General features: G+C 36.2%; 1 protein-coding gene across 1 annotated transcript; it reads right to left on the bottom strand.

The window, feature by feature from the left end:
• On the bottom strand, positions 1–26,391 carry TET2 (tet methylcytosine dioxygenase 2). The gene is made up of 9 exons (XM_058192644.1): positions 23,052–26,391; positions 22,288–22,378; positions 20,640–20,733; positions 18,719–18,927; positions 15,912–16,062; positions 15,075–15,164; positions 11,985–12,122; positions 6,242–6,602; positions 1–5,058 (listed from the first exon to the last, which is right to left on the bottom strand). Exons 1-9 carry the CDS (start codon positions 26,350–26,352, stop codon positions 3,692–3,694), a joined length of 5,802 nt encoding a protein of 1,933 aa, XP_058048627.1. The 5' UTR covers positions 26,353–26,391; the 3' UTR covers positions 1–3,691.
• Positions 26,392–27,787: the final 1,396 nt, after the last annotated feature.

The raw sequence follows: 27,787 nt of genomic DNA, 5'->3' as shown, positions 1-27,787 counted from the left end.
TTCAACAATAATATTTATCAATCTGTACAATAAAATTTTACATACACATACACAGATGATACATTGGCTTACTAAGGAAATTGTGAGAGGATATATCCCTGAATTTTTAGAACAAAACTATGTGTTAAAATTCAAGTTACACTTGCTATCAAGTAGTGAGAATTTCTTTTTCCCAAATATTAGCGAAGCAGAAAATCAGGGGAACATGATATCTTATAAATCTCCATTTAAAATCCTACTGCCAAGTAAAGTTGAGGTATATGACAAGTAGGAACATCATTCAAACATAATTTGAACATAGTTTTAGCACACTTTTTTTAGAGAACAGGCCAAGTAGCACCATGATGTGAATTCAGTTCCAAATCCATATATAGATATATATATATATATATATTGAGATATAATATATATTTATACATTATTAAAATACTAAAACATTGCTTTAAAATTGTTTACAAGTTACTATACATCTGTTTTGCTTACACTTTTATACAAACTACCAAATTAAAAACCACCACAGCAAGCCAGCTGCCTCTACTGTATTCTCCCCAGCCCCTAACTTCCTACAGAACAACCCTGTATTTCTTTGTGTTGACTCTTCTCAACATTTCCTAGAAAATATGGCCACATTGCACCAAGCAGTGCCATATATACCATAGCATAAATAATCCATGATTAAATAAAGCAGTAACCATCATCTGTAACTTAAAAAGTAGCTCAAAATCATGACGAAATGGTCAAGTTTAGCATGTTTTTGTCTAATATGTAATGTAAAATGTGTACTATTTCAGGAAAGAGCTTCTTGTTAAAATAGTTAAAAATTAATATTTACAATATACCTGTGTGAGATGAGCACCAAAACACGAAACTTGTATTTTTAAAAAATCCCGTTACCTCTGGTTGAACAGAGTAAATAAAGGTAAATTTTTTCTCTGTTCTTTTAGTGAGTGTTTGAGAAATGGTTTCAGTTTGTGTCTATAATTGGCTTTAAAACTTTATCCTGCTGTTTGCAGTTACAAATACCTTCTCCCCTTTCCATCTTATATAAATTTGCCCCAAAGATCAAAAGATTGCAATAACAATAATAATAATTTGTTGAACGCTTGTAGAAGTTGAACATTTATGGAAAAAGAAATCTGCTGTTATAACAATCTTGATTGGAGCCCTTGGAGCCCTATCTAAAGGATTTACTGAATATTTGAAAACCTTGAATTTATTGAACCTGAATATCTTAATTTTACAGAAAGCCACCTTTCTTGAAACTGGCTCCATCCTTAAGGTACTATATTAATAATTCTTAAGTTCTTCATTAAGTCTTGAATTAATAAGTTTTCACCAATCTTAGACTATGATTCTAATTGCATATTACTCTTAATAATCATCATAACAATAAGTTATTAAATGTATATACTATCTGACTCCCAGTGATACTGGGTAATATTCAGTATGTATATACTAAATACATTTATTCAAATAAGTTTCTTTTAATGTTACAGTAAATGTCTGGAAAGTTTTAGCACCCAGATAATAGTTTTCAGTGGCAACACTGCAACACCACCTAGAGAGTTTTTCAAGCACCGTTCACAAAATATTTTTCTATTGTTTGCTGCTCTTAATCAGATCTTTGCCAAATGAAATGAATTCTGGTGAGATCCAACAAAGCTTATTTAGCATGGAGAAGTAGCAGAATGAGAATTCAGGGCTGCTGCATGAAAGCCTTATTTGCATTTTCCTGATAATCAAGATAAAACTGTTATCTTCAATAGCTTTATCCAAACAAAAGAAGACCAGTTTCTTTTCTGATTTACAATTCTGTAGGGTATTAAGTCACCAGGAAAATATTTCTCAAAATGTTAGCACAGAATGGGAAAGGATCTCTTTTTAAATAAGTAGCAGCCATTAGCATCATCTTGTTATGGTTACCAAGAGGCTTTGATTCATGTCCCAGCTGAATTAACCTTGAAAAAGAATATTATTTGCTAGTAATACTTGCTATATTAAAACATCTTAATTGAGCTGGGAAAAATAGACCACGTACTCAAGACACAAATTCTGACTGCAGTTGATCATTTGAAAGCATAGGGAAAATACATAGACCTAGATGGTAAGCTGATTAGTTGACTGACTAGGATCACTTGCCAAAGGAAAACTAGAAGTATGCATTCAATAGATTTAATCAGAGACAATTGCATTCCATCTTATGAAATTCTAGTGTGCCTAAAATATAGCTTTTCAACCCAGCTCATAAAACATGGTCCAATTCTTGGTTATTAGCAAATCATGGCTTAATGTAACTATGGTCTCCTATATTTACACATGATAAACTAGAACTGAATGAAAGACATTAAATTCTTCCAACCTCCTTGTGCTTATTTTCGTTAATTCACATAAAACTAAATCAGAAACAGACAAAATAAAGCCTGATCGTACCCATGACTTGCTGTGTCATCTGAATCTTTTTTTGTTAAAGTTAATTATGAAGATTATGTTGCATTTTGTAAATAGATAAACATTCTATAGCACTTACAGAACATGGGGATGCTGAACAGATGGATATGCCAAACACATGATCCTAACATTTCAACTGTTCCTGTAGATAAACCAAAATGGATGCATACCCCAGTACTAACCCATGGTTAAGCTTTGTTTGTTTGAAAAATACCATCAGTTCCACTATTCAACCATTGAAGTGTGAGGATTAATTCTTTTGGGGCTGAATAGGCAGAGGTCTTCTTAGTTTAAAAGGTTGCCTTTTTGCTTCCATTATTCTAGCTGCTATTGGCACATTCTGCCTGCAGTGCTCTTCTGATAGCTTTGTTGGATCTTGCCCTTGTTTCATCCAGATTTCCATGCTTTAAAACAAGTGTGTCCCTCCCATAGCCTATTGGTTGGGCACCCATGTTTTAAACAATGAGTGGTAGCTGATTTTTAAAAAAACTGGATGTCAACACAAATGAAAAGCTTTTGTTTATGAATTAAGGAGAGCAGGATCTTTTTCTATCCTATCTAGTGCTAATAAAAGACATTAAAACTTGTCTAAATGCTGCAGTAGACACCATTTTTGTATATAGCACCACGTTTTAGAATAGCCAAAACAAATTCAGTGCTTTTGTTGTAAGTGTAGCTATCCTGATTAATATTGATATATGTTAAAATCATAGCCAAAACAAAAGAAAGCCAAACAAAAAACAAACAAAATGTTCCATGCTAAAAACTACATTTCCAGTAAGCATTTCAGTACACCATCAGTTGAGCACCTAGCAGAATATTCAATTTTCTGTAGAAGAAATACTACAGAGTTTTCACCATTAAAAAAAAAACTCACTCTTGCTTCAATCTGCTCTTGAGCAAAATGGTTAAAGATGTTCATTTTTAAAATTATGGTCATTCTTTTTACCAGTAGTAATAGCAGTATTTCAGTCCTAGTTGGTTGTTATGTCTTCTTAATTTTTGCATAGGATACTTTGGTTTTAGTTTCGAATTGTGACTTGTGACAGCTCTCCAAATATATGCAGTGGCAAAATTATTTAATTTTGGTGGGATGGAGAAGATTTCCTCAAGGACAAGTGGAAAAAAAATACTGTATCTTGCTCTGACTCTATCTAATCTAATCTAATCTAATCTAATCTAATCTAATCTAATCTAATCTAATTTAATGGAATAATTATGAGGTAACAAACAAAGGTGACTTTTATATATATCTGTTGTAAGGCCCTGTAACCCGTGTAAAGGCATATGGAGATGTAGTTACTGTGGAATTTGTGGTAAGAGACATCGTCCTTTGTGCAAGGGACCTGATAAATCTAAAATAGGTTGGTTCCAGGTTCTCATTTAATTCAGCAGGCTCCCGTTTTACTTTTTTGCCATGTACTTTCTGAGGCACATAATCTGGACCGTACTTCTCACAATCCTCTTCTTTTTCTCTTGCCTTCTCAGCCATTTTTGCCTCCCACAAAGCCAGACCATGCTTTGGCTCATTCATACTTTTATGTTGGTAGAAGACAAGTGATATCCTTGTAGGGTGATTCCTGTTAGGATTTTTCAATGGGGTTGTAGCATGGAGTTCACGTTTAGCACACTCTATGAGGATTGATCCATGGGATGGGGCCACTGCAACACCACCTAATTCTGGATCCAGAAAACTCTGCTCATTGTCTGACCAGACATCATCAGGATCCTCTACATTGAGCACCTCTGTTTTATTTGCACCTACTTCAGAAGCAGTTCTATTATGGTTAAAATCTGGAAAAAGGTTTGACAGCCCATTAGCTGTCTGACTATTCTTGTTCTGGAGATGGAGTGAATGAGAAGAGCCATTGAACATGTTGTGATAGTCATGGGCAAGGTGTGCTGAGGGATACAGATGATCACCATTTTTATTAATGAAGTCCACACCTGGATTATTTAGATTAGATTTCAGCCTGGAGGTGATGTCCATAAAAGGGTTATCAGTCTCATGCTGGGCGTAAGATGGGAAAGAACCTGCATGATGAACATTTGGTCTAAAGGTGCATTTGTTGAAAGCATCTACTGGCACATTTTGGTTTCCATAATTCAAGTACCTGTGCCCAAAGTTCTGATTATTTGCAATCCTATGCTGATACAATGTATGTATTGGAGGTAGACTTAGTTTAGACAGAGAATCTTGGCTCTGATACCTAAACAAGTCCATATGCTGAGTCTGAGCTGAATAGGAATTGTAATAAGAACAGTTGTCTATTGATAAGCTTCCATTGCATGGATAATGAGGATACTGGTTATTTTGACCTAAATGAATAGAATAGGGATTTATGAGACTGGAAGAATTCAAATAAGTTCCTGTAGGTTGTGATGAAGTTTGGTAGATATTCATTGGATTGGATCCTCCGTAAGGATTGGAAGGATGTGCAGAGTTTGAATATGGATTAGCTGCATTAGACAGACTCATATAGAGATTGGTAGGATCAGAAGCAGAGTATAAATTGCCATGATTTGACTGAGGTTTAGAAGGGAGAGCCTGGCATGGGTGATGGTAAAGTTGCTGTTGTGACACAGCTGGTCCTGAAAGATGCAAAAGATCTGTACACAAGAAAGAGAAGGAAAGAGCTTTAAGGCTTTTTTAAAATTTTTTTTATCATTTGTATAGAATTAATTCAATTATGGAAAGATGTTGCCCAATCTAGTTTTCATGGAAGAGGTTTTGCACAATTGAATTATGCCACAAATATGAGATATGGGAAATTACTGTAGATCAAATATGAATGTTGCGGGCATCTTCCCCCTCTGAAGATAAAAATAGCCTTGATGAATCAGGCCAAAGCTCAAATATTGGCACTATTTTGTTTCCCAGATATCTTAGGAGGGCTTGGAAGCAGGTGTGAAAAAATAACACAGGTACTCTTCTGAAACATGTATTCAAAGCCCTTCTAGAGATGTGCAATATTTGAATTCTGGTGTAAGCAAAGGTGCTTCAAATCTGGCATTAGTATTCTCCTTGTACCTGTTGGCAATTTCTTAAAGAAGCCCTCTCTTTCCTTGGGTTTATAGTCAAACAGACTATATGAGAAAGGATCGAAGGAAGCAGTAATAGGGTGCAATCAAATTTTTACACTCCCTTGTTACCTAAACTCAACCATGTATTTTCTGGAGCCTGCACAACTACTTGGTGCTCTAAGAGCCCAGGTAAAAATTTGACTCCTTTAAGCTTCTGAAGGTACCAAATATCAGATCTGAAGCACCTTTGTACATTTTGTTCCAAGTATTGAACATTTCTACTTTTATCTTTAAAAGGCATCCAAAGATCAGTCATCACTATGCCTAATGAATTCTGAAAGGTTCACTATACCAAAAAGCATTTCTTTTGTTTATTGTAAATCCCATGCCAATCAGCTATATTAGATGAGCTCTGCCCCAGGAGCTTTGTGAAAGTTAACAAAAGAAAATAAAAAAATCCCTCCTTTTCGACTTTCTCGGTGCCATATATAACTTATAACTTTCATTTTGCCATAGATTCTGACATTTTCACAACAAAGTGAAACCATTATGATTCAACTCAAGCCAATGATTCTGCAGCAGGGTTTAAACCTAGACTGGTTGCTTAATCACATATTGGGGAATAAATGACATGCTAAGACATATGCCATTTTCATACAATTTTATTTCAAAGTGATCCTTTCTCGTAGTTCTCACGTTCAAAGTACAAATAGCCCATATGGTACATGTGACAGAGCTGACATCATAGCTAATGCCTCTAAAAACATACCTGCTAATTGCTTGCCGTGAGCCGATGCTTCTGCATTGACCTGCTTTTGACGTGCTGAGGATGGTTTTTCTCTCTCATGTTTGTTAGGCCCATTCTCCATGGAGGCCAGCTTCTCTGTTGCTGCTTTCTTGGCTTCCAACTTTTTTTGCCGACAGGTTTTTACAGGTTCAGCCAGCATCCTTACTTTTCGTCGAAAAGAACTAAGAAACTGGATGCTACCATTCTGCTTTTTTTCTTCCTGACCTTCTGTGCTTCCGAACTCATCTACATCGGATATTTTATACAAGGGTAGCACATGCAATTGTTCATCTTCTGGTATTTGGCCAATTTCACGATTGTCTTCTCTGGTTAGTGTGCAGACCTGTCAAAATAATATAATGGAAGACACACTTGGACCGACAAATGACGTGAGGTTAAACTTGGCCTACAAACAATTATGATCCTTCATGACCTTAAAGTCACAGTGTTAATTTTTCCTCAGAGGCAGCTTGTCTCAAGCTAAATTAAACAAGGATTATTTTTAACCACAAATATTCTATTTTTCAATAGTTTCCCCAGGGGTCAGTAACCCTTTAAAAACAGCAACAAAAAACTCTTTAAAAATATAACAATCTAAAATAATCTAGACCATGCAAGAATGTTTTGTGGGATTTGTTCTCTAGAAGATTCCATCATTTTCATTACTTTTTTCCTTTAAAAAAACAACCACCCCAAAACATTTAGAGGTCAGCGAGCGCCACCTAGGGGCACTATGGACTCCTATTTGTCAACATATTTATTCCTGTATTCACTACTATTTGTACATTAGGTATGTTTGTATAAAATGAAGGCTTTGGCATCGTTTTCATGTTCGGAGCACTTAATATTCCTGAGAAACAAATGTTCCAGTGATGAAATCCATGAACTTATGACACAGCTTTGGGAAAATATTGGTGAGTAAATCCACAAGGAATGGCTGAAAAGAAGAGAAATGGAGGGTGCTAATATGGCCAACCCAAAGCCCAGATCTAAATTCCCTTAATATGCTGTGAGGTGATTTCCAATGGGGTGTGCATGCAAGAAGTCCCTCAAATATTGCACTATGGAAAAATTCCTGCATGGAGGAACAGAAATCTTCTCCTCAGTCGATAACATAAATGTTCATTTATAAAAAAACCGCTGCAACTTGGGGTTATTTCTTCCAAATATCAGGTATTAAAGCCAACTTAGTTTTTCTACAGAAGTGGCATTATCTTTTTTGTTGAATGAATAATTGCAAATAATAAATGCAATAAATAATAAAGTCAATTTTCCATGTTTTTGTTCAGTTGTGTCACATTTACTTTTTTATATGCTGCTTGAATGGAGATAAAATATTGATATATCCACATATGGTAAAATTGAAAAAAATTTTTTTACATGAGGTGTACTTCTTCACATACATATCAGCATACAGGTTGCTAATCATTGCTGAAGAGGAAATGGTCTTTTCGGTTTAATCCTATTAAACTTCTGTTAATACAGAAGTTAAAATATGTCAATCAATAAGGGAATGAGTGATTGCAGGGTTTTAAATTTGTTGATCAATCTAGAAGTAGCACTTTGGGAATATATCTAGCCACCAATCTTCATTGGTATTCATGCTCAAGAGATCAGTACTGTATTCCTTTTACATTGCCTTGGGAAATGATTACCGTATTTTTCGGAGTATAAGATGCACCTTTTTCCCCCCAAAAAGAGGGTGAAAATCTGGGTGCATCTTATACTCCGAATGTAGCTCTGCCCAGCTTCTCAAAGGGAGGTTTCAGAAGCTGAAAAAAGCATCAGAAAGCTTCAGAAAAAAAGCCCCAAACAGAACTTCACAGAGGTTAGGAAAAAAGCCCCAAACAGAGCTTCAGAAAAGAAGCTCCCAAACAGAGCTTCAGAGGCTTTTTTTCTGAAGTTCTGTTTTGGAGGCTTTCAGAGGCAGAAAAAAGTATTTTCTGAAACAGAGTTTCAGAGGCACAAAAAAAAGCAAGGCACAGAGCTCACAACCAAGGAACCTGTTGCTAAAATTCTCCTCTGGGAACAGCTGATTGGGGTATTCAGGGAGCCAATCCACCTGCTAATCAGCTTTTTTCTTATTTTCCTCCCCAAAAGCTAAGGTGCGTCTTATACTTCGGAGTGTCTTATACTCCAAAAAATACGGTAATTTCATTTTAGCAAATGAATGGATTTCTCAGCTCTCTTCAGCCAGACCACCTAGGAGAAGGAACTTAAAACAAAGCTGAAAGAAGAAAATGGCAAACCACTCCTGTATGGCTTTCGAGAAAAATATATGGAGAAATCTGGATCCCGTATAATGAAATTGTCACATCAGAAGAATTCCTTAATGGAAAAAATGAAATTTCATGACTAGGTTTAGAAATGACAACATGGCCATACCAAGGAAGTCTGTTTATCTCAAGTGCTGGAATGAGTTCCTCTTTTTAGAATGACACATACAACTGGAACATATAACAAAAGAAGTATTAACTGAGGAAATCTTGCAGAATTGCCTAAGTGGAAATTAAGCATATCTAACTGGATATTTTAGAAATGTGAAACTTGTGGATCAGAATGGGCCTTATTAATACTTAATTAAATTTGTGTTTACTACAAACACAATGATAGAAGGAACTAAAAAATTCTGTATCAAATACAAAATGTGTTAAATGCTGATACAATGCATATTATTGTTATTTACGGGACCGCCTACTGCCACCGATTGCCTCCCACCGACCCGTACACTCTCACAGAGAGGGATTCCTTAGGGTGCCGTCCGCCAGGCAGTGCCGACTGGCGACACCCAGAGGAAGGGGGCTCCCACCCTCTGGAATGAGTTTCTCCCAGGGCTTCGCCAACTTCCTGACCTCTGAACCTTCCGCTGCGAGCTTAAGACACATCTATTTATTTGTGCAGGGCTAGCCTAGGGTTTTAATTTTAAATTTAGTTTTTAATGGGGTTTTATATTATTTTAGTGATATTTTTAATTCGGCCTAATTAATAAGTTTTTTAACTGTTGTTTTTACTTGTATTATTCTCATGTTTTTATCTGGCTGTAAACCGCCCTGAGTCCTTCGGGAGATAGGGCGGTATAAAAATTCAAATAAATAAATAAATAAATAAATATGATAATATGCTGGCTTCTAAAGCAGTCCCTACATTAGAGACTGTAGTTTGCAGGTAATGGAATAAGCAAGCTTGGGCTACAAAAGGGTTTCAGTTGTACTAATGGTATATTGGCCCAAACTGGTTAATTCTGTTCATTACCATTAGTAGAGAATGCTGTACAAGAAATAGATATGACTAAAATAAACTTGACTACGCATTCTTTATTTAATTAAAAATGTTATGTGCAAGTTTTAATTAAGGCTCAAATGGCAGTCGAGAATCTATTATCCCAACAAATAATAACTATGGCATAGTTATATTGCATGTCTATAAAACTGCGAAAAAGAGGATGTAATTGATCTGAAAGAAGAAAGTTTGATTTTGTGGATCAAAGTTGATATATGCAGACAAAGGAAGCCATAGGCTTAACTAGGAACGAAAGAAAAAAAATGTATCAAAATGTAATTCATCTAGATTGTTGTGTATATGGAAATATGAATCTATAGATTGGTGACAATAAATGATAGTAGTGGAAGAATCAAATATGGGTTTTGGAAAAAAAATGCAACATTTTGGATGAATAGAATCCAGAAGAATTTGGTGGATAGTATAAGATAAGAAAATATAGAAAAAATATAGGTGATTCAGGGACTCAAAAATAAATAATAGTGTCTCTTTGTGAGTATGAGCTTTTAAAGACATTGTAGAGAAATGAATGTAAATCTAAAATGGTCACTGAGGTGATAGTTTATGATAAAAAATTGAGTGAGAGAAGGATATAAGACTGATAAAAGGTTCTAAATATGAGATGAATCATATGTTGACAATATCAGGAATAGATCATGGGACAAATAGGCATGGAAGAAAAAGAAGACATATAATTAAAGTGAAAGTAGAATGACTTTAGGAAAAGAAAGTATGATATATAGTTAATATATCAGAAGATGAGTAGAGTTGAGTTGAGTTGAATAGAGTAGAAGAAAAGAGGGAACTATGTAAAAGAATGATTGCTGGAAAAATTAGGGCAAAATAAAGATGCTGAATAATATAGAAAAAAGATGAGAAGATATGTCTGCTGGAATAAAAAATGGTGATAAAAAAATGAACTATTTGAGACATGCAGATGATAACACTTTGTCAGGCCAAGTAAGAAAGAAAAAGTAGAAAGTGAAATATCCGAGTTAATGTTAAATATTAGAAAAGCAAAAATAGTGTCAACCAGAATGCTAAGTGAACTTACAGTTGATGGTGAAGAAGTGAAGATGGTAGATAGTTTGTTTTCTTGGGTTCAAGAATAGATAAAGATGTACAGTGCAGTGAAGAAGTAAAGAGGATATTAATCCTAGGGAGGAAGGCAATTACAAATTTAGACAAGGTTATAGAATAGCTCAGGCTGTAAGGAGCCTGTTATTACAACACAGTAGCCTGCAATTACTGCAGGTTCAAGCCCGGCCCAAGGTTGACTCAGCCTTCCATCCTTTATAAGGTAGGTAAAATGAGGACCCAGATTGTTGGGGGGGCAATAAGTTGACTTTGTAAATATACAAATAGAATGAGACTATTGCCTTATAAACTGTAAACCGCCCTGAGTCTTCGGAGAAGGGCGGGATATAAATGTAAAAAAAAAAAAAAAAGGATAAGGCTGTTTGTATGATAACAAAGATCAGAACAGCTAAAGGTATGGTCTAATGTAATGTATGACTTTGAAAGATGAACAGTATGAAACAGCAAGAAAAATCCTTTGGATTATGGAGTTGGAGTACTTACTAAGAATACAATAGATTGTAAGAAGAACAAATCAGCTCTTGAGAAAATATATCTTGATTACTCCCTTCAGGGAATCATCAGCAAACAGAAAGTCACAAATGCTAGGCATGAGATGTAAAGAGATGACAAATTAGCAAAAAAAGGATTATGCGTGGCAAAGTTGAGGGGAAAATGGGAAAGGAAGACAACAGATTAAACAGATTATTATTTTCTTCAGTCCCAGCACGTATCTTGGAGGTCGCCTGGATAACTTCCTGCAGTTTTCTAAACAAGAATTTTCAGAAGTGGTTTTCCACTGCGATTAGCCTAAGATCACTGAGCTGGCTTTTTGCTTAAGATGAAACTACAACTCATACTCTAGTCAGATGCCTGAACTGCTACATCATGCTAGAGCTCCAAAGGGATGTATGAGAAATGGGATGAATACATGACTGTAGAGAACATATCCTTTATGAGTACATGAAGCTTCTTTCAAAAGGCTTCTATCTTGTTAAGTCTGAAAAAAATGCACTAATTTGACAGCAAAATTTCTGTAGACTCCAATGCATACATTCTGCAATACACATGCCAATCAAAACTATATATTTTAAAGTTTCCAATTTCACTTTATTTCACTGTACTAAAAAAAAGAGAACAGGACGGCAAACAAAAGCAAGGAATGTAAGAATTAACCTTGAGAATCTCATTTTTTTTAAAAAAAATTAAAAGCCTAGAGGATTTGCATTCATACTGATGCAATATTTCACAATTTTCCTTGGTAGCTATCATGTGCCAGTTTAATAGAAATAGAGATTATGAAAAATAAGGAACTTAATGCAAGAAGTTTGTTGTGCACGAGTAATGGCTTGGTGAATCGCTGACTTACCAATGTACTACCATTCTGCATATTGTGTAGGTCTCTATGAGCATGAGCACAAAAATCCAGGCAGGCAGTGACCCCTGAGAATGGACGACCTTCTTTTAAACCCAGGCGACATTCAGGAGCTCTGTGTTCATATTCAATCTAGACACAAGTATATTTATATAGATTAACTCCAAGGTTAACTTCAGACCAACAATCAAGTAAACAATACCCCAATCAAGGAACTGCAAAAGAACTATCAGTAAACAGCCCAACCAAAGAATCTCTAAGATCACCCATACCCACAAGCAAGTCACCAGAATATAAACGGACAGCAAACAGAACTCCTTACTAGCAATGCTGATGTTACTTAGTTAGGGTAATGAAATATCTGCAAGAAAATAAGCAAACTCAGAGACCACCAAGGATCTCTTGTTGTACCTTGTTGTACCTTGATGAAGGTATTTTTTCTTTTATGTACACTGAGAGCATATGCACCAAGACAAATTCCTTGTGTGTCCAATCACACTTGGCCAATAAAAAATTCTATTCTATTCTATATTATTTAATTCACCAACATTGTATTATTTAATTCACCAACTGTGTGTTACCAAATTGCTCTTGCAAATAGACTATTTAAGCTCTGAAGTTGTAGCACCTCAGGACTATATCCAAGCTGGGAACCATACAATAGTTTGAAATTAGCAGTGCTCATTGGTCTAAAATTATTAGCGAAGGTTAACAGGCTGTAGTACACGTCTTAATTTCATCTATTTATGTTCTCTCCCTTTCATAATGACAGGTGTTTTTCACCAGCAGTGGTCACATAGACATTAAAAAAAATCATAAAATGAGATATTAGAAGGAATTCCTCTATTTGTTCTCATCATTTCACAATAAAAAAAATCCACTTTGCAAACAGGCAATTTTGGGAAATCCAGTTTCAACATATTTGCAACAGTCAAAGTTGTCAGAAACTAACTGTGGAGACAAATTATATGTTTAGCTTGTGGTCTTACCTATATATGCCTGAAAGGCTCAATTTGAAGTGCCCTCAGCAACAGAAGTATAGCAATATTTATATTTCATCCATTGCTAATCATAGTGATACCAAAATGATGAAGTATTGTTATGTTATTAAGGAGAAGGGCTTGGATTATAAGGTGGTGATGCATATTCTGTTACTTGCCCTTCCCACCTTGAAAAAGTTTCTGTTTCAAATTCTTCAGTTTTGTGGAAGTTCTTCACACTTTGATTGTTATGCATCAAGGAAGACCAATCCAATGTTCCTTTCTCCAATTCCAATGATAGCAAACCGATCATGCAATGTCAATTTGATTCTAGGTGCTAAATCATAGACTCATAGGGTTGCATGTATGGATATTTCCAATTTTATCATCCTGGAAGTTTGGGCTTATATATCAGCTCATTTACTTAGTTTTGGTATAAACCCAGCCCTTGTGACTTGAAAATAATGGTTTTATTATAAGTACAACATGTTACTATGCTTCTTTAACAAGCCATGGTTCATCAATGTGGAGTCCATCATAAAAGCTGAAAAGAAACATAATTTTTTACCTCTCTGATATAATCATGCATTTTCAGAGACACCATAGTAGCCAGAAACAAAACCAGTTAATTTTTGTTGAGTTCTTATTGTTTCATCATCTTCATTTAATGATCCCATAATCCCTTCCAGGGTGGAGCCAACTGAATGGAGTGTTTTCATGGCTGGATGCCCTTCCTGTCGCCAATGCAGAGTTGTGTTCAGCAGATATATTCACAGTGTGCCCGGTGAGAGAAATAACTGCCTCTACCTAGGATCGAACTCACAGCCGTCTCTAGGCCACTGTCCCACTCCATTTCTAATCCTTTCATATTATTGTAAATAATAAATATGTAGCCTCATAAATGAATTCTACCTTATAAGTGCAATAGTTTCTTTCAAAATCTTGAGAGACTTATACATTGGTAAAATAAAGCAATGAATCTTAGTATTGTTATTAAACATTTTTGTTTCTTTTTTTACTGACCTGGTTGTTATAGGCATCAGGTGCTAGTTTCTTGTAAGTGGGTGCCATTAGAGTTGACAAAGTTTGTAGATTGGATTCTAGTTTTTCTTCCTATTTTTTTTAAAAAAGAACTTCACTCATTAACAGTTAATTACTACTTTTAGCTAATAGCTTTGATTTTGAAAACACTTATGGTTATTTCATTCAGTGTAATGTGATTCAACAGATCATAAACCTATTTCCCAAGAAGAGCATGGGGCAAAATGATAGCTGTTTTCAAATTCTTCAGTTTTGTGGAAGTTCTTCACACTTTGATTGTTATGCATCAAGGAAGACCAATCCAATGTTCCTTTCTCCAATTCCAATGATAGCAAACCGATCATGCAATGTCAATTTGATTCTAGGTGCTAAATCATAGACTCATAGGGTTGCATGTATGGATATTTCCAATTTTATCATCCTGGAAGTTTGGGCTTATATATCAGCTCATTTACTTAGTTTTGGTATAAACCCAGCCCTTGTGACTTGAAAATAATGGTTTTATTATAAGTACAACATGCTACTATGCTTCTTTAACAAGCCATGGTTCATCAATGTGGAGTCCATCATAAAAGCTGAAAAGAAACATAATTTTTTACCTCTCTGATATAATCATGCATTTTCAGAGACACCATAGTAGCCAGAAACAAAACCAGTTAATTTTTGTTGAGTTCTTATTGTTTCATCATCTTCATTTAATGATCCCATAATCCCTTCCAGGGTGGAGCCAACTGAATGGAGCTAGCAGAGTGTTTTCATGGCTGGATGCCCTTCCTGTCGCCAATGCAGAGTTGTGTTCAGCAGATATATTCACAGTGTGGCCGGTGAGAGAAATAACTGCCTCTACCTAGGATCGAACTCACAGCCGTCTCTAGGCCACTGTCCCACTCCATTTCTAATCCTTTCATATTATTGTAAATAATAAATATGTAGCCTCATAAATGAATTCTACCTTATAAGTGCAATAGTTTCTTTCAAAATCTTGAGAGACTTATACATTGGTAAAATAAAGCAATGAATCTTAGTATTGTTATTAAACATTTTTGTTTCTTTTTTTACTGACCTGGTTGTTATAGGCATCAGGTGCTAGTTTCTTGTAAGTGGGTGCCATTAGAGTTGACAAAGTTTGTAGATTGGATTCTAGTTTTTCTTCCTATTTTTTTTTAAAAAGAACTTCACTCATTAACAGTTAATTACTACTTTTAGCTAATAGCTTTGATTTTGAAAACACTTATGGTTATTTCATTCACTGTAATGTGATTCAACAGATCATAAACCTATTTCCCAAGAAGAGCATGGGGCAAAATGATAGCTGTTTTCAAATATCTGAAGGACTTTTGTGTAGATAACGAAGGCTACTGTTGTCCTCTGTTGTTCCAAAAAGCAATAGAATCAGTCAATAAAAACTTCAAGAAACTAGATTCTGGCTTAAAATTAGAAAAAATGTTCAGCAATATGACAGATTGTCTTGGGAAATAATGGGATATCTGCTAGTGGTATTTAAGTAAGGTGTGAATCAACATCCGTCAAGAATGGAAAAACTCAAAATATCTACACTGGAGGTGGGTTTGAATCTGTTTATTTGAATTCTAAAACAAATCAAACTGATCCAACTAATGTATTGTTTCAGTTCTTGGAATTCTTTATACAGAACAGCAATGTTTAAAACTTACAAATAAAAACAACAAAAAATGCAGAGTTGAAGCCGAATGCCCAGACTAAATAAAACAAAAATGGGACTGTTGACACTGCCACTCTTTTTGTACCAAATCTCATCACTATAACTTATCTTTCTTTCTCTGTCCATCTCTGTCTCTGTCTCTCCTTCCCCTCCTTCCCTTCCTCTCCCTTCCTTTCCTCCCCTCTTCCTCCAGGAAAAATAATTGAAGGACAACCTTACCTCTTTTGGATCGTCACCTAATAGTTTAAACTTTCTTGGGATCTTGCTTCTGGCAAATTTGCAACCATTATAGTACATACTCCATGAACAACCAAAAGAAAAAGAAGCACCACAGGACTCAGGATCTAGTCCTTGGCATGCACAGGTTCGTCTAAGGAAAAAAAATTAGCAAGGGCTATCAATATACTGCCAATATACCATAGCTATTTTAAAGCAGTTTCTTTATCATAAATTACCTCTGATTACTATTGAAACATAGCTGTTTTAAATTAAAGAAGAGCCAGTGTAGTATAGTGGTGAACAGGCTGTGCTAGGCATGGTAAGGCAGAGATTCACTTCCATTTGAGTCATGGAAGCTATCTGGGTAACTCTGCACCAGTCATTCTTTTTGCCCTAATGTATGTGCAGTGTTATTGTTATGGGGAAAATGGAAGGAGAGAGCACTATCAATGCCTGAACTAAAAGCAGGATATACTTCTAAATTAGAAGTGGGGAACTGTGGTTTTATTTATTTTATTTTTATTTATTTATTTGTCACACAGTATATATAAGCATAAGCATGTAATAACTATACAATATATAAGCATATATATAAGTATGAGTATGTAATAACTATATTAATTGGATATAATGAAAGGAAACAATAGGACAGGAATGGTAGGCACGCTTGTGCTCTTATGCACGCCCCATACAGACCTCTTAGAAATGGGGTGAGGACAATAGTAGATAGTTTTTGGTTGAAGCTTTTGGGATTTTGGGAAGAGACCACAGAGTCAGGTAGTTTATTCCAAGCATTAACAACTCTGTTACTGAAGTGATATTTTCTGTAATCAAGATTGGCGCGGTTAAGATTAAGCTTAAATCTATTGTGCGCTCGTGTATTGTTGCAATTGAAGCTGAAGTAGTCTTTGACTACTTATGACTTGTGGACTTCAACTCCCAGAATCCCTGTGCTGAGCATGGCTGGCTCAGGAATTTTGGGATTTGAAGTCCACAAGTCATAAAACAGCCATAGTTCCCCATCCCTATCTAAATGAGCTAATGAATGGATGATTTTATACATCAGGGCCTCTGGTGGCTCAACAGACTAATGGAGTCTGTTATTAACATAGCTGCTTGCAATTACTGCAAGTTCAAGTCCCACCAGGCCCAAGGTTGACTCAGCCTTCCATCCTTTATAAGGTAGGTAAAATGAGGACCCAGATTGTTGGGGGCAATAAAAGTTGACTTTGTATATAATATACAAATGGATGAGTATTGCTTAACACAATGTAAGCCGCCCTGAGTCTTCGGAGAAGGGCGGGATATAAATTCAAATTAAAAAAAAATTTCTAAGTCAAATTTGACATTCCTATTAAAAAGTGGAATTGGTTGATGTTCATCCATCCTTCTTTCCCCTCAAGATTTTCAGCTCTAAGATGTACAAAAAAGAACCAGAGAACCATCTAGAACAGCATGGAGAGAAACACACAATATTGTGTCTCATTACAGGATACATTAAGAGATAATCTGAATAAAAGTGCTATTTAAATATATTAAAAATATGATATTAATCAGGACATAAAGTACTTCTGAAATACATGGTTTAGATGCAGCTTTACGTGCAATATACTGAAGGCATTTCCATAAGGGAAAATATAAAGCCTTTAAATAATTAAAGAAAATATGGAGGGAAAAGAAACAGCAGATCTACAGATCTTCCGCTGTGAAATAACATTTAACTTTTTTCATCTAAACTCTAAGAGCTAGTAAGATTAGTATTTAAGTGCAGTATAACACCTATTTTCCCTTCACAAGAACTCTGTGAGGTATTTTTGTGTATTTGGTAAGTATGACATTAGAGTCCTCTCATGTACCATGGACATATCTGTTGTTACTGCACAGTCAAAATGGGTATAATCCATTATACTGCTGTTGAGATAAAACAGAATAGGATTGATCATGAAATGGATGAAAAATGACTTTTTTTTTAAACAAGACGGTTTTTCTATTCATTGAATGGTTGTAAAAGAATTGCAGCTTTCGTAAGGCTACTGGTAATCCTCAACATGACTTTAATGAAAACTGCCTACTATGGTTGTAACTAATGATGATCATAAAGCAGTCATCACATGACTGATCCAATTTTATGATTTTTTGGGGGTGACAATTGTTAAGTGAACCCATTGTTTAAATATTGGTTTTTGGCAAAAATATTGTTAATTCTGGTCATGTGCTGTGAGACAAAAGCAAAAGAAGAAAGGGAGCGACAGAGAACGAGGTGGCTGGATGGAGTCACTGAAGCAGTCGGCATGATCTTAAATGGACTCCAGAGGACAGGATGGTAGAGGACAGGAAGGCTTGGAGGAATGTTGTCCATGGGGTCGTGATGGGTCGGACAAGACTTCACAATTAACAACAACAACAACTGTGAGACACTGCAAATGTCTACAAATGTGGACCAGTTGTCAAATGCCTGTCAGGTAGTCATGTGATTGCAGGGGGAGAAGCTGCCCATTGGAACTTTGGAACCAGGTTGTACATACATATTTTTGGATGATCTGTTGTAAATTTGAACAGTCACTAAGTGACCAGTTGTAAGTTGGGCACTACATTTGCTTACTTACCCTCCTTTTACAGCGAAAGGAGGTCCCAGATCTGCCTGCCAATCTGGCCATGCTATTTGGGAACATTAGGAATTGCAGTTTGAACACATTTATTGTATTCTAGAATGGGGAAACTATGTTTATTACAATCTATGTCGTAGATATTTAAACTATAGGAAAATTTTACTTCCTAGAGGTGAAGGAAGTACATACTTAACTTACTCTTCATTGAGTGCACACCGCCGGTTTGTGAGTGTGCCGTACTTCATTAAAGTGTCAGACAATTCAGAGTACAGCTTGTCTGCTAGGCTCTGAGGTATTCCTTCCCACACCAAGATAAGTACAACTATCACAGCTGTTTCACAGTGGTGGCCTGCACGTTCTCGCACTAAACAAAGAAGTTTTTCTTCAGTTCCATTTCGACGAATCACCTGAAAGTATACCAAAAATATATTTTTTTCTGTAAAAAATATTTAGGTTCAGGTTAGCAGGCCACATTATGCTTTTGTCTAGTTTTTGGTAAACCAGATTTTTCCATATCTTTTGCATACCATAGTTCTTCGGTTCTGCTTGCAGAATTTTTATTTTATTTATAAAAATAAAAAAATAATTGCTACCAACCTGCCTTCCATTGAGGACCTGTATACTGCACGAATCAAGAAGAGGGCCGTGAAAATATTTACAGATCCCTCACATCCAGGACATAAACTGTTTCAACTCCGACCCTCAAAACGATGCTATAGAGCACTGCACACCAGAACAACTAGACACAAGAACAGTTTTTTCCCGAAGGCCATCACCCTGCTAAACAAATAATTCCCTCAACATTGTCAAACTATTTACTAAATCTGCACTACTATTAATCTTCTCATCGTTCCCATCACCAATCTCTTTCCACCTATGACTGTATGCTGTAACTTTGTTGCTGGCAATCCTTATGATTTATATTGATATATTGACCATCAATTGTGTTGTAAATGTTGTACCTTGATGAACGTATCTTTTCTTTTATGTACACTGAGAGCATATGCACCAAGACAAATTCCTTGTGTGTCCAATCACACTTGGCCAATAAAAATTCTATTCTATTCTATTCTATTCTATTCTGTTCTGTTCTGTTCTGTTCTGTTCTGTTCTGTTCTATTCTATTCTATTCTATTCTATTCTATTCTATTCTATTCTATTCTATTCTATCCTATCCTATCCTATCCTATCCTATCCTATCCTATCCTATTCTTTCCTTGTTTGGAATTTTCAAACCAGGATAAGAATCTGCCTACAACTTGAAAGAGCTATGAGCTAGGAAAGACAACAGACTAGATGGATTAATTGCCCATCATTGTATCTTCAACTCAATTATATATTAAAAGGTAAGAATGATAAAATTGTGGTATCAAAAGTCCATTAACTGTGGGACTTCATTCCAACTTTAGGCCTGTGAGCTGTGAGTTTCAAATTTTAATAGATTTGGAAAGGCAAGATAGAATAAACCTAGCATAATTTAAAAAAATATAACATAGTGAGATTGCAGGTCCACAGACTTTTAAAGGATATGTACATAAGACAATGATTTCATCCTGCTATACATATACATTTAAGGGATGCAGTAGCTTAGTGGCTAAGATGCTGAGCATGTTGATCGAAAGGTCGGCAGCTCAGCGGTTTGAATCCCTAGTGCCACATAACGGGGTGAGCTCCCGTTACTTGTACCAGCTTCTGCCAACCTAGCAGTTCGAAAGCACGTAAAAAATGCAAGTAGAAAAATAGGGACCACCTTTGGTGGGAAGGTAACAGAGTTCTTTGTGCCTTTGGCATTTAGTCATGCCGGACACAGGACCACGGAGACGTCTTCGAACAGCACTGGGTCTTCAGCTTTGAAACGGAGATGAGCACCGCCCCCTAGAGTCGGGAACAACTAGCACATATGTGCGAGGGGAACCTTTACCTTTACCTTTATACATTTTCTATAGAATTTCTAAGATAGAACTGTTATTAATCTGTCATATTTTATTTAAAGCATATCCTGAATTAACTTCCATGATTTCTTTAAAAACCTGAATAAGATTTATTTTTGCCAACATGCACTAATTATACCTATAAAAATGAACAATATCCTTTATAAGGTTGTGGAGATTATTCTTACCCATTTAGCTATAGGGCAGCCTTGAGCACTTCTGCCTTCTTTTCCTGTGTAGACAATTTTCTCTATTCTGATGGCTTTGCCTTTTTCTCCATATCTTTTTTAAAAAAAATCAAATCATGAAATGAGTAAATATAAGAACATGAATTTCATATAAATGTAAATGCAATCATATAGGAACACGGGAAACTTTTCCTTTATGACTTAAAATCCTTCCTTGTATTGAGGTTATTTACTATCCATAGCATTTTAATTAGCTTGGTCCAGATTTTCAGGAGATAGCAAATCCAGACCAAACCAAATCAAAACAAGCCAAACCAAACCCAAATGTTTCAAAAGCACTTTAATGAGGAAAGTTAATTTTGCTTTATATGTGTAACATAAAAGCGTTTTGAGTTTTTACTAAATGTATATTTATATTTTAAAAAGAATACTTACATTTTTGCTTGTTAAAGATCAATTGAGTTTATGTTTCAATGAGACAAATGAAACTTCCCCCAAAGTATAGAAAATTTTATATTGCAAGGAAAATGACAGCAAGGATTCAGAATTCATTTGAGCTTAACACAACCTAGTCATTTTCCAGGCATGTAAAATTCAACTCCCAGAAATTTTAACCAATGGCCACATTGGCTGGGGAACTGACAACTAAGTCATCATATACAGAGCAGTGCTGAAATGCTCCAAAGTCTGCTACCAGTTTGCTGCATGCATGCAGCAACTATGGTGTGCATGTGCGGTGCATGCCAAATTTGCAGTGTGCACCAAACATGCAGCGTGCGCGGCATGCGTGGTACACACCAAATGCGTGCTTCGCCTGCAAGCACACTACAGGCGCTACCACGCAGCACTGAAAAAGGAGGCTTAAAAAGGTAAGTAGAACAGCAAGGGGAGGGAACAGCTGTGCTGTGCAATTTAGATTAGCTAGAAAGCAGGATTTCCTGCTTTCTAGCGAATATAAATCGTGCGGCACAGCTGATCGTTGGAAATACCAGTTCGTCTAAACCGGTAGCATTTTTTTTACTACTGTTCGTCTGAACCAGAAGCATTTCACCCCGATACAGAGAGTGCACAAGTGGGAAAAGGCTTAATAGATCAAACAGGTTTTATACAAGCACATGCATTGTTATTTAAACATAGAAAATACTACTGTGTAAAGTGTGTGTTTGTTTGTGTGTATGTTATTGATTAATGAGTCTTCAAACTGCACTGGAAATTTATATCCATGAGTGTTTAATTGATTAAGCTCATTTCTTTATTTCTTACTCTTCTTACTCTTCATTTACTTCTTCAAAGTAAATAGAAAAACCAGAGTTTGTATTTTGTTGTGATTCAACAGAGAGATTTCTTAAAGTGCCCATGCTATGCACACAAGACTGACCACTGATTTCATTATCTAGCTGCTGCCCATCATATTGAGCAGACCGATGAATGCCTGGGCAGCTTATGACAGCCAGAAGCAGAGCTGACCAATATTATAACTCTCCACTAAACAGACTCTGACCAGAATTGGTAACGCTAGAATAGACAACCTAGCAATAATTACAATGGCTTGCAATGATGATGTTACTTATGCGCACAGATTGGAAGAAATTCTGACATGCAAAAGTGGATAAATTTTAATCTGCTACATGCTTTTCTAATTCATTACCTTTCTTCCATTATTTCTCTAATAGCAGCAACATTAGGACCAGCTCCAAGGTGAGTATAGAAAGGGCCCTCATCTTTTTCAATTATCTGTTCTGTTTACAACAAAAAAGAAATGAAAAGATTAATCAGTATGTTTTAAAAGTTTTATATCACACAGGTTTGGTATGGTCTATACTGTACATCTAAACATTCAAGATGAAGGGTGAGGACAAATAAAATATCTGTAAGCTTTAATAATAGTTTCTGTTCTACAGCTTGATGTATCTTAACAACATAACTAAAAAATTCCAAACTGGGGAAACTTACCCTTTCTTAGGTAAAGGTAAGGATAAAGGTAAAGGTAAAGGTTCCCCTCGCACATATGTGCTAGTCATTTCCGACTCTAGGGGGCGGTGCTCATTTCTGTTTCAAAGCCAAAGAGCCAGTGCTGTCCAAAGACATCTCCATAGTCATGTGGCCAGCATGACTAAATGCCAAAGGTGCACGAAATGCTGTTACCTTCCCACCAAAGGTGGTCCCTATTTTTTTCCTTGCATTTTTTACGTGCTTTCGAACTGCTAGGTTGGCAGGAGCTGGGACAAGTAATGGGAGCTCACCCCATTATACGGCAGCACTAGGGATTTGAACTGCTGAACTGCCGACCTTTCGATCAACAAGCTCAGCTTCTTAGCCACTGAGCCACTGCGTACCCTTTCTTAATAAACTGTAAAAAATTTGGCAGTATTTATATTATTTATTTTGTAAACAATAGCAATCAAAACTTACCCACACAGCTACATGAAGGAAAATCGTACTGAGTTTTGACAGGTGTATCCAGCAAGTTTTTTAAAGGTGTATCTAGTAACGAAGAAGGTGACTCCAAGAAATTGTTGAGGGCTGTTCCAGCACTTCTTTTGGTTGGTGTTTTTTCACTAGAATGAATGGGTTGTTGTTCTAATGAGACGGCATGGCTGTTGAAATCTGCACCATTAAAATTCCTTGTCAGAACTGTAATGGGTCCTGCAGCCTCAATTTTGACCTGTTTGGGTGATTTGATAGTAAGAGACTTGTGATCAAAGGGTGTTTTGACCTGAATCTGTTTCAACTGCTGCTCCATGGTTTCAATGATACTCCTTTGTTGCATGTTCTCACAACCAAAGTGCTGAATCTCTTGCTTAATTGCTTTTTTCCATGGTTTGTTTTCCAACTGTCCAACCTGTGTAGGAAAGCAAGCATTCACCTTTGAGCCAGTTTCAGTTTTGATAGATTTGAACCCCATAGCTTGACATGACTCAGATTTATTTTGGTTAGCTTGTTTATTCAAGATATGCCATCTAATAGCAGCATGTTTTTGAAAATCTTTGTGAGGTTGGGAGGGAAGACAGTGGCCATGACTCTGATCTATTGCATGGGATGCTGTTTGCTGACTGTAGGGTGAGTAACTTTGCTGAATCTGACTAGCTTGTGTGCTATTCATGCTGTTAGTCATGTTACAATATTCTTGTGTTTGCTGGAAGGGCAGCTGTAGAAATGAAGTTGGTGGAGATGGAGGGTTTTGTTCCTGAAAACCCTGGGGCAGATCTTGTTTAGGAGTTACGCTATTGGGATAATATTGCATGTGCTGCAAGTTGCGAGACATATTTTGAGTTAAGAGGTCTGTGTTTATGGGATCTTCCTTTTTCTCAGAAACCAAGTGCATGTTTGAGCAGGAATGCTTCATTACATTATTTGTCTGATTATAATGGGAGTTTTTGTTGGCTGCATTTGAAATATGGTCCACTCTAGTCTGGGGAACTTGTACTGGGAACTCAACCGATTTGAAGTAATTACTTGCTTCTTCAAAGCACTCTTCTAATTTAAGCCGGTTTAAGGAAGTTATTTCCCCTTGCTGTTCTTGGCTGTTGCTTGACCGGGGAAAGATTTGGGGCAATTTTGTGGTTTTTATTTGTTGTGCGGAGTTCATTGTTACTTGTGAATTCTGTGGTGATTGTAATGGCTGAGTCTGGAGTATTGGAGGCAAAATTTGTGAATGAATGAATTGGTCATCCCCAAATGGAAGATCTAAGTGCTGAGGCTTTAACTGTGCCTCCAAAGTCTGATCAAGGTGGAGTTCAGATTGTGGTTGAAGGTTAAAGTGCCTTGAATTTTGCTGCTGATCATTCATCTTTTTGGATTGTGGTGAGTGTTTTTGGAATGGGATTTGCAAATCAGGAGTAAAATGGTGAGGCGGTTGTGCTCCTTCACTTTTGAATAGTGCTGGTATTTGCTCTCCCTGTATAATGTTCTGATAGCAAGATTGCCCTATGACTCCTTTTGATTCATTGCAACCTCTAATATATTGTTTTGGATGTGTCTGCTCAGGTGAATTTGCCTGGAGTTGAAGCATGGTCCTCAAAAGAGTTTCATTTGATTTTGGGGAAGAATCACTGGAGTGAAAGGGAGGGGAAGTCATTCTCATCCAAGAAGCTTGTGAGTGGATTTGTGACTGCTCTAAGTGATTTTTCACCAGATCTTTGCCATTATCAAGAGTAGCTTGTTGATTAATCTGGCCCAGAAGTTGTGGAAAATGTTGCAATTCTTGACTGGTTCTTAATCTTTGTGGATCCTGAATTTTAGACTCCAGTTTGGACTGAATTTCACTATGATCTTGCTGCTTTATTCCCAATATCACTCTACTGAGATTGACATCTGTTTCACTCCCAGTTGCTTGTGAAACCTGAATCTTGTATTCATGACCCTGTTGAGAACTGGGAGTTTGTTGGCAAAAGCCAGAAATTTTTTTTGCATGTTCTCCCTGATGATGTGGTTGCCCTCTGTTATTTTCTTCCGTCAGATTGAAAATATTTCTAGGATCTTCTGAAGCCTCCATGGAGAGCACACTGTTTATTTCCTGCCCAGGAGAAGGTGCAATAGGTGGTAGATTAAAAGAATCATTCCTGAACACAGAATCTTGTTGGAAGGAAGCACTGGTTTCTTCTCTTGGTTGTGACAAAATCTCTGAGCTACTATCATGAGTCTTCAGATTGTTGTTAGGATTGAGTGAAAAATCCTGTCTGGGGACCTGCCCTGTGTTTTCTGAAACTTCACGGCTGTTTGTAGGTGGCTGGTAGGTATTTTCTGACTTTTGCTGCTCTGAGTTCATTACTTCTGGATGATGAAAATTGGAGCTTGCTTGCATGATGGATTCTTTAGTGGAGTTTTCTATATTGTGGACTTCAGTAGCTTCAGAAGCTAGCACCTGAGGCAGCTCAGAGTTTGAGGTTTGAGCGGAATTTATCTGCCCTGAGGTATGCAGTAAATGTGATGTGCCACATGTCAACACATTAATAGCCCGAGTGTTTATGGCATTTGTAAAAGACGTAGTTGTCTGCCTTCCACTGAAAACATGTTCTGGATTATACTGAGACAACGTTTTTTCCAGGAATTCACCATGCATGTTTCCTATGGAAGAGGCAGAAACTATAGCACCGTTAGGCATTGGAACTGCCTTGTTCTTATATGCCATGTCAATGTCCCTGTTGTGGCAGTTGCTATTTTCATCCCCTTGTTCATATTGAATCTGGGGAGCTGGAGGAGTTTCTGAAGCACCAGAGTTGCATCTTAAAGACTGTATAAAGACTGAAGCCGTACTTTGTTCTGTTCCAAAACCCACAACACTCTTCTCACTGCACAAATTAGAAGCACCTGCTTGGTTGCTGACAGTGAATGAGCTATCTTGCCCTTTTTTTGCTTCTTCATCTTGTTTAAGCTTCTTGTTCAGGTGAAGCCCGTACAAAGAAGGCTCACTAAAAGTGCGTTTTATCCCACCATTTTGCAAATACCCGCTGCAATGTTTCTTTTGCTGAAGAAGGTCAGGGCTTATTCGACTACTCTCATTCCTTTTTGCAGGATGCTTCACTCCATAGTTCGCCTTCCCGTGCAGCCACATAGGGTTGCCATTCAGTTCATTGTAGATCTTCCCCGCTGACGTGTTTCCATTATGCAGCTTCACTGACAAAGGCTCTGCTTGGCAAACACGAGAAGGATGTGGAATTAAAAAATGATTTAAACTATTGCCTTCATCATGATTAGTTCTATCCTGTTCCATCTGGCTTATTCAAGGGCCATCCACAAGGTTATCCTCTTACTGGATCTGGAAAGAAATGGGAGACACAGAGAAAGCCATGTTTATTTGGTTATCATAATATTACTTTATCACATCTACAGTATATAGCATGCAAACATGCATGCCTCCAAATAGCCATCTATTGTATATATGATTTTCACGGTTCTCTGCTTTGTATATCAAAAATTGCTTCACAGATTACATTAGAGTGATAGGTAACTCATGAGCCTTGGAGGTACCCATGATTGGTCCTCTGCAATTTGACAATTAAGGTTATATGAACAAGTAACAAGAAAAATTGAGACTCCACTAATTTTTTAAGATAATGGTTTGATTTTATAATTTATCCACCCATACAGCTGAGGAAATTAGGCCCATATGTTTATGGGTGGCTAATGCTAAGACAGAAAGCTTTTGTGTACATGGTAGATTTCTCCTCCATAGGTGAAAAGCCAGATAACTCTTATTTTTCAATATGGATATCACAGAAAAATGAATTAAAAGGCTATTATTTGCTTATGAACCATAACATACTAGTGAAACCTTGAAATTATGTTTATAAAGAAGAGTGGATAATAATTTTTATCAGTAATAAACAAATAGATAAATAAATGTAGCTAGAATTCCCTGTATATTTAATATGTACTCACTTAGCATTTATTTTTTTTTTGTAATAGGATTTTATTGAATTTCATTATAATATAAAAATATAGAAGAAACAAAAGTTAGAATAGAAAAAAGGAATGGGGAAAGAGAGAGGAAAGATAAAGACATCAATTTTTTGGGGTGTGGTAGATTACATAATAGTACAACGTTCTTTTATTTTACATTTCACAAGATTTCAAGGCATTTCTATAATTACAAAATCATCCTAATCATCAAAATTTAAAATGAAAATGTTTCACTTTTTTTAGTTTTTAGCAAAAAAAAGTCTATTTGTTTCCAAAGAGAAACAAAGCTAGGTAATTTTTTAAAATTAAAACAGTCAATTTCATCATCTTTGCTAACTCTATCACCTTTACCATCCATGATTTCACTGTGGAAATTATTGCATTTTTCACTCACCCACATTTTAAAATACTTGTACAATGTATAGAGTATTTACTAGATCTTTTTTTTTTTAATTCTAGAAAATCTCTGGTTTATGTCTCCATATTCAAACAACATTTCTGAACAATCCATGTATAGGATTTGGCGAGGGAGAGAGTAATTCTTGAGGTAAGAGATTACTTTTGAGAAAGAGATATCTTTCTCAGTTTTTAAATTAATACACAATTCTTTAAAATTACTTAAAATAAGATTAAATAAAAAATGCTTGCTTTTTCTAATCAAGAATAATCATCAGACAATGAGTAGTTCCTCTCAAATGGGTTTCCCAACATAATCAATAAATATAACTTGTTTTTTTTCTGGGTTT

The sequence above is a fragment of the Ahaetulla prasina genome, chromosome 8, assembly GCF_028640845.1.
Source record: "Ahaetulla prasina isolate Xishuangbanna chromosome 8, ASM2864084v1, whole genome shotgun sequence".
NCBI lineage: Eukaryota > Metazoa > Chordata > Lepidosauria > Squamata > Colubridae > Ahaetulla > Ahaetulla prasina.
The sequence above is the reverse complement of the archived record's forward strand: the minus strand, read 5'-3'. Positions and strand labels throughout refer to the sequence as shown.